The 7,577-nt window shown below is 58.3% G+C and overlaps 2 protein-coding genes across 3 annotated transcripts in view; both read left to right on the forward strand.

Annotated features, from left to right (window-relative positions):
• Positions 1–767: 767 nt before the first annotated feature.
• On the forward strand, positions 768–4,544 carry VSX1 (visual system homeobox 1). Of its 2 annotated transcripts, none has more exons than XM_039706434.1 (4): positions 768–1,167; positions 1,425–1,548; positions 2,441–2,621; positions 3,231–4,544. In XM_039706434.1, exons 1-4 carry the CDS (start codon positions 1,076–1,078, stop codon positions 3,494–3,496), a joined length of 663 nt encoding a protein of 220 aa, XP_039562368.1. In that variant the 5' UTR covers positions 768–1,075; the 3' UTR covers positions 3,497–4,544. The 2 variants fall into 2 exon arrangements, with proteins under 2 accessions (XP_039562368.1, XP_039562369.1); XM_039706435.1 differs by having other exon boundaries at positions 2,453–2,621.
• PEX6 (peroxisomal biogenesis factor 6) overlaps positions 3,866–7,577 on the forward strand; it is a 17,748-nt gene continuing 14,036 nt past the window's right edge. The window contains exons 1-4 of the mRNA XM_039706442.1: positions 3,866–3,991; positions 5,114–5,197; positions 6,254–6,386; positions 7,396–7,575. Of these exons, the coding sequence (XP_039562376.1) occupies positions 3,866–3,991; positions 5,114–5,197; positions 6,254–6,386; positions 7,396–7,575 (523 nt within the window). The remainder of the gene's footprint in view (positions 3,992–5,113; positions 5,198–6,253; positions 6,387–7,395; positions 7,576–7,577) is intronic.

The raw sequence follows: 7,577 nt of genomic DNA on the forward strand, positions 1-7,577 counted from the left end.
CCTCCCAGTCCCCTCACACCCGTTTGCCTTTCTTGGTGAGAAGCACGATGGTCCAGAGGGTTCCCCCCCGCCAGCCCCCAGTGCCGGCCACGGCAATTATCCTAAATGAAAGTTATTGTTCTGCTAATCCTGGGAACAGCTTGCGATGGGAGATTTGGGTCTTTCTTTAATAATGCAAAGTTAATGCGGAGTCCCCTTGTAATTATCTTTATCAGAAGGACCCTCGGTTAATCTGACCGTCCAATGAAGGCCTGGATCAGGCGGCCCGTGTAAGCCGGTTGTAAATCATTTCCATCAACAGATGAAGGGAAGAGGGAAAAAAATTGCAGCCCAGGTGCAAGAATCTGGGAGCAAAAGGGAGCACAGAGGCCAGGCACCTCGAGGTGGCCCTGGTGACAAGGCACCTGAGGTCAGGGAGGCTCCAACAGCCCCTGCCTGCTCCCGTCCCTGTCCCTAGGATGCTGAGCCCAGTGGGATATCCCATCTGGGATGTGGGGCTGGAGGGGCTTGGGCTGGAATGGGGGTACTGGGGAGTCAATGGAAGAGGGGATATGGGGACATAGGGACACAGCAGGGGGTTCCTGGGAGGAAACCCGCAGAGGGAACCCAAGGGGATGCGAGGGGATTTATGGGGCATGGCGGGGAACAGGGTGGCCGGGGCGGGACGGGCGCTGAGAGGGGGTCCTGGAGAGGGTCTGAGCGAAACCGCAGGGCAGCGGGAGGGGGTGGTGAGGACCGTCTCCGGTGAGCGGGGTCGGGGTCGAGGGGGGCCGTCAGGCGCGGGGGGGCCGCTCAGGGACGGGGACGCCCGTCCCGGGCCGCTGCCGGGGCTGCCCCGCACCTGCGGCCGGCATCCTCCCGCCGGCGCGGCTCCCGTGCCGCCGGGATGCCGAGCACTCGATCCTCCGGCAAGCGTGGGCTCCCACCCCCTGCCCCGGGACGGCATCGCCGGGGCGGCTCCGCGGGCTCAGCCCTGGGAGGGGACCCCTCCGTGCCCCCCCACGCTGGAAGCGTGCCTGGGGAGCTGCGCTCGGTTGCCCCGCTCTCGACGGGAACGTGACTCTTCCCCTCCCGCATGCTGCTGCCAGATGAGGACAGCCTGTCTGGGGACGCCAGCGACCTGAAGATGTCCACCTCCCAGATCAAGAGGAAGAAACGCCGGCACAGGTAGCGCCCGGGAGCCAGGCTGGCCCCGCTCTCACCTCCTCGCTGCTGCCACCATCCTCTCGCTGCTCCTCCTCTCCCCAGGCTGGGGCGGTCGGTATCCCCAAGGGGGATAAAGGGAGGAAAAGGAGGAAAGAGGAGGGCTGCAGCTGGGGTGGGGGGAGGATTTTCCGGAGGAAAACCTCAGCGTGGGGGCTGCCAGCCTCGCTGTTTGCCCGAGGGTCCGGACGGTGTGACAGGATGCTCTCTCCTCTCGGCAGGACTGTGTTCACAGCTCACCAGCTGGAGGAGCTGGAGAAGGCTTTCAATGAAGCGCACTACCCCGACGTCTATGCCCGGGAGATGCTGGCTGTGAAGACGGAGCTGCCGGAGGACAGGATACAGGTAGGGGGCTGCAGCGGTCCTCTCCCTTCCGAGGAGTCTGCGGGCTGCCAGCATCCAGCCGTCTCCTCTGCTCTGCGGCACTGGGTGCAGCTGGTGGGGACGTGGTGGCACTGAAGCCTGCAGGGCGCCTGGCAGGAGGCTCAGCTTCTGCCTGCTGGCACCCAACAGCCTCCAAACGGACATGCAGAGCCAGGGGACTGAGCTGGCCCCAGCAGTTGCTCATTGCTGGCAACTTGGCTCTGTCCTCCACTCAGGCGGGAGCTGGGAGCAATTTGGAGCTGCTGGGCCAAGCTGTGACACAGGAGCTTGCTCACTAGCTTGCCCCTTTGAGGGACATGTGGCATTTGAGAGCCTGATCCTGCTCCCCTGTAGAACAGCTCAGTGGCTCAAGAATGAGGCAGTGGTCTGGGCAGCAGCCTGGTTATATCTACTGACTTGAGCCTTCAAACAGAGGAGTGGGGTGGGAAGAGGGACCTGAGCACCTTCTGTCATCATTGGTCACTGCATTATGGAGCCCTTTTTCTGGAGAGGTTGGTGCTTTGTGCATCAGGCAGGGAGGCCCTGCGGGCAGGCAGAGCAGCGTAGGGTGACTTTGGCTGGGATCACCCTCCTGTGTCACGATCAGCCTCATGTTAACATGTGCTCCCTCTCCCCCTTTTCCTCCCCTCTCTGACACCCACGTGTGTGCCCTCCCTCACACCCCTCCCCACACTCTGGCTGCCTTCCCGGTGCCGCCTGCGTGTCCACACCCCGTGTCTGCCCCCCAACCCCCCCACGCACCCCACGGCTGACTTTTGCCCTGGGTGGACATTCCCCTGTTCCCGATGGGCCTCGGGGGCTGTCTCCTCCCCAACCCCACCCCTCCGTGCTCTCCTGGCTGTTACCCCTGAAGGTTTGGTTTCAGAACCGAAGAGCCAAGTGGCGGAAGCGGGAGAAGTGCTGGGGCCGGAGCAGCGTGATGGCCGAGTACGGCCTCTACGGGGCCATGGTGAGGCATTCCATCCCCCTGCCCGAGTCCATCATCAACTCCGCCAAGAGCGGCCTGGTGGGATCCTGCGCCCCGTGGCTGCTGGGTGAGTGGGGACTGGGGGTGCTGCTGGGGGGGTCAGGGCTCGGCTTCTTCTTCCATATGGCTGCCCTTGCTCTTTTCCAGAAAGGAATGGGGCCTCCCTCGCCCTGAGCTGTAGGCAGTCTACCCCGGTTTTCCATTTCCTCCTTGCAAAGAACAGCTGGGAAAAGGAAAACCTTGTACTGCTGTGTCAGACAGGTGCCTGCACGTGGGTGGGTATCACTCTGCAGTGCTAGCAGGCAGCATGGGAGTTGCAAGGCATCTAAGAAGTCACCATCACCTCCCCCTAAACCTCAGAGCTACCTCAGAGCTGCCTGCTGATCATACACAGTCAAAATCCGGGTTGGAATGGGTCATTACAGCACACCTCTCCCTCTAAGCCTTCCCTGATACAGGGGAGGTACAGACTTACTTTGCCACAAGCCATCCCCTCGGGCTGAAGAGAGCAAGTGGCAGGGCTCTGGGTCAGGAAAGGCTGGTAGTTAGAGAGAGCTTTCCTTGGGATGTAGGCAAGAACTGAGGGAAGCAGCAGTAATTCAGGAGGTGATTCTGAGCATTCCCAAGCAGAAATAAGCAACCAGTGCCCTTGGCTTTGCTCTCTCCCCTCTGCAAGGTATGCACAAAAAGTCCATGGAGGTAAGCAGGAAGGCAGAGAGCCAAGAGAAGCTGGCAGATGGCTGGCGAATGGAGCAGGAGGAGGAGGAACTCAAAGGGACACAGGCCAGCTCCCAGAAGGGCTCCGACAAGCTTGGGCCTGCAAAAGACTCGGAGGACACAGCCATCGACCTCTCCAGGACAGCCAAGCACGAGAAGAGGGGTGTGCTGAGGCAGTGCATCAACGGGGACCCCCCCAGCGAGCAGAAGGACAGGGACCACTGAGCTTGGGCTGCCCCGGAGGAGGCCAGGCCTCGCAGCGTCCTGGCGAGACCATAATATTTATTGATTTATTGATATATATATATTTTTTTCTTAAATAACGGAACTTTTATCTGAATTCAGGGCATTTTAAAACTGGGCACACACATCCCCTCACTTTCAAGCTGTTCACTTCTCAGCAGAGCCAGGGTGGAGGGTGGCAGCGGGGCCGGGAGCAGTGCGAGGATGGGAGCGCATTGTGGTCAGCGCCGACTGCTGCTGGAGAGGAGCCCCCTTCCCCTCCGTGCTGGGAGCACTTCCCCAGCTAGCCAGGAGCACAGAGAGGAGCAGCACACTGGGAGTTGCTCCCTCCTCCGACACACAGGTGCAAGGATGGTGCAGGAGTTTACAGACGCCTTCTCCAAGCGCTTCCAGCCCGGCGCAGCGCCCGTGTGCCAGTCCTTCCACGCCAAGCACACAAATCTTCCACCTCGAGGAGCAGCAGGGTTTTTAAACATGGTAGGGTTCATCCTCAAGCTGGTGTAACCTGACAGCCAGGCAGGTTTCTATTCCCTGAGGATCTAGCCTGCCAATGCAGCCTTATCACTGGATTTACACTGTGTATCTTCCTTAACTCGTATTTGGGAGAAGGGGGTAAGGATGTTTTTGTTTATGCAATGATTTTGTACACTCTTGAATGTCACTTGCCACACTATGCATGATAGAACAGAGCTTTTTGAAAAGTAAGCCATAGTACCCTGGAGTAATTAAACAATTTTGTGAAGTGACATAAGAAGATATTTTGTAATTGTCTGTAATAAGTGTTAATGTCAGAGCTGTTTCTTGGTCACCCTATATTTATGTCTAAAAGCACTTTAGTAATCTGGATTTTTGAATGTGGCTCTTCCTGTATTGTCCACCATTTATTTATTACACATCCGTAAATAAAATCGTGGTGTATCTTTGGTTTTCATGTATTGCAATTTATACCTTCTTTTGACACATCTCATGGCAGTTGCTGAACTGGCCCATGCACACGCCTCGACAGCTCTCCTGGAACACCTCCAGTTCCATCTACCAGCCAAAACATAATGGAAAATTATCAAAAGGTTTTATTAAAATCTGAGTAATTCCAATTTAGAAAGTGTCTTAATACAGCTCAGGGGGTGTGTGGCCAGGTACTGATGCTGTCTCCTGGCCCTGCCTCTGCTGCTGGGCCTGGCTGCTCTCACAGATGCAGCTACAGGCTGTGCTGGACAGGGGGATAGAGGGGGAACAGTTCCTGGGAAGAGCAGAGCAGAAAGTGGCACGTGCAGATTTCCTGCCTTTCCCCTCCTCTGCTTGGCCAGACCCCACCAGGCAGCCGGGGAGGGGGGGGTAACATATGCATGGCAAATACAAGCTTTGCAGGGGAAAAAAAAAAAAAAAGTTTGCTGGGGGGGCTGTGGGGAGCACAGTTCAGGAAAGGACCAGCCAGGGCTTATTGCAGCAGCAATTAGGCTCACTGAGAGCCGAGACTTAGCACATTGGAGGCCTAATCCTGCCTGAGCAGCATCTGCAAACCTTTTATTTGGGCTGTGCCACGCTGGCACTGGATGCTCGCAATCCTTTTTTTTTTCCCTTTGGTCTGCCTTCGTGCAGATGGCCTGGCTCTTTGCCTTGTGCTGGCTGCAGCGCTGTGAGAGCGAGCACGTCACCACCACGAGTGCTACAAGGGGAGACACTGTAGTTCCAGCATGCACAGGGTGCAGACCTCTCGTGCTCCTGGTAGTGCCTGGTGGGATCCCAGCTCTCACCACAAGCTGGGAAGGAGGAGCCCAGAGGAGGGCTACTGGCCCAAGGCACTTTTCACGTGTGGGAAGTGACTGTGGGGTACAGATGCTGGTGGATGGCAGTGACTGCCCACACTCAGCTCCTGGTGACAGGGTCTGGTGCCCTCCTTGGACCTAACCCTAGCAGGGAAGTGTCCACTGTCCTCCAAGGTCACTGCTTGGAGCAGCAACAGGAGTAGGGCAGCACATTCTTGTTGCTTCAGGTTTGATCCATCCTGGGATCAGTGGCAGCCAGACCCAGCCGTGGCTCAGCCAGTTCAGGCTGGGCCAGTGACAAGAGCGTGACCCTGATGCAAGGCAATAGCTGCCACTTGCACATCTCCACTGCTGCCCATGTGAGACCCCACAGCCGTCCTGGTGACCACATCAGGGCCTGGTGCCATGAGCTTCCCTCTGTAAGGAGCTCCGGGCATCCCTGAGCCACAAGTGCTGGGCTTGCTCAAGCAGAAGATCCCTTCCATGTGGCCCAGGCAAGAGAAGTCAGTAAATTCAAAGCAAGTGCTCAGCACATGCAGATCTCTTCACTGACTGCCAGGCACCCGGAGGGTGCACGGGGGTGGTGGGGGTGTCCCACTCTCTTTGCTTGATTTCCCTTATTTTAAAGCAGAGATAAAATGACCCAACCACTGGTAGTCACATTTTTCTTATGTCCCAGTGATGGGCCCAGAGCGGAGAAGGCTGCAGGGCTGCGTTTGCAGAAGCACCTTCACGGTGCCATTTCCTTACACTTCAACAATATTAATACCTGTGTCACTTTGTTTTGGCCAATCCTCCCATGCCGCAGGCTGGATTGTCAGGCTGGGAGCTCAGGGAGCGAGTCCGAGCGCTTTGTAAGCGCTCCCTCGTGTGGAGCGGGGCGAAGGGACACGGCGAGCAGCCCAGGACAGGAGGCGGCTGCCCGGAGCCCAGGGGCAGCTGCCAGCCCCGCTCCTCGCCCTTATTGCCACAGACCCTGCGGGACGCGGCTGCTGTGCGCGCAGAATTCGGTCATCCTGCGGGGTTTGCGTTTCGTTGCTCTCGTCTGGCATCCCCAACAGGCACCTGGTACATCGAGCAGTCTCTGGCAGAGGGCTCAGGCGCTGGTCGGAGCCTCTGGCTTTCTCCAGACTGCTTCAGGCGCGGGCCGACCCTGTCCTGGGGGCATCAGGCACAGCATCGCCTGCTGGATGAGGAGGGGGATTGTCCCCTCTGCTCTGCACTGGGGCGGCCTCACCTCGAGTTCTGCGGGCTGTTTTGGGCACTGCAATGTAAAACAGATATAAAAATTATTAGAGAGCTTCCAAAGGAGGGCTACGAAGATGGTGAAGGGTCCGGAGGGGAAGGGGGGATCGTCCCCTCTGCTCTGCACTGGGGCGGCCTCACCTCGAGTTCTGCGGGCAGTTTTGGGCACTGCAATGTAAAACAGACATTAAAATTGCAAAGGAGGGCTACGAAGGTGGTGAAGGGTCCGGAGGGGAATCCTTGTGAGTAGCAGCTGAATTCACTGGGTCTGCTCACCTTGGAGGAGACTGAGGGGAGACCCCATCGCAGTCTGCAGCTTCCTCACGATTAAAGCAGCGGGGCAGACGCTCATCTTTTGTCTGTGGTGACCAGTGACAGGACCCGAGAGAATGGCTCTGAAGCTGTATCAGGGGAGGGGTAGGTTGGATATTAGGAAAAGTTTCTTCATCCAGAGGGTGGCTGGGCAGTGGAACAGGCTCCCAGGGAAGCGGTCACAGCACCAAGCCCGACAGAGTTCTGTGCGTGTTTGGACAATACTCTGGGGCATTCTCTGTGATTACTGGGGTTGTCCTGTGCAGGACAGAAGTTAGGCTTCGATTTTATGTGTCCCTTCCAACTCAGACTACTCTATGATTTCCTAGGTTAATTCAGCACTAACACCAATACAAGTGCATTCTTTTAAAACAGGTGCACGTGTCCAGCCCGCAAAATCTCCTCAGGCTGCCAGTGGCGAGGGCATCGAGTGCCCTTTCCCTCGGTCCCACACTGTGTGCCCGTGAGGCTTGCGGGAGGCGCGGAACAGCAAAAACCCCGCCCGCCTTTCTGGCCACCTTCCCCCTCTGTCCCACCTTCCGCGGGCTCTGGCTGCAGCCTGCCGGAGCCGGGGAGGACAGGTCACCGGGTGTCGCTGCCGCCGCACTGCTCGGAAGGAGCTCCGGAGCGCTCCTCCCCGGCCCGCCCCGGAGCCGCTCCGCGCCGCCGCTCTGCGGCCCCGGCAGGGCGGGGCGTTCCCGCGCTCCGCCCGCTGCGCTCGCCGGCGGCGCGATGGCGGT

The sequence above is a fragment of the Passer montanus genome, unplaced genomic scaffold (assembly GCF_014805655.1).
Source record: "Passer montanus isolate IOZ18808 unplaced genomic scaffold, ASM1480565v1 scaffold192, whole genome shotgun sequence".
Lineage (NCBI taxonomy): Eukaryota > Metazoa > Chordata > Aves > Passeriformes > Passeridae > Passer > Passer montanus.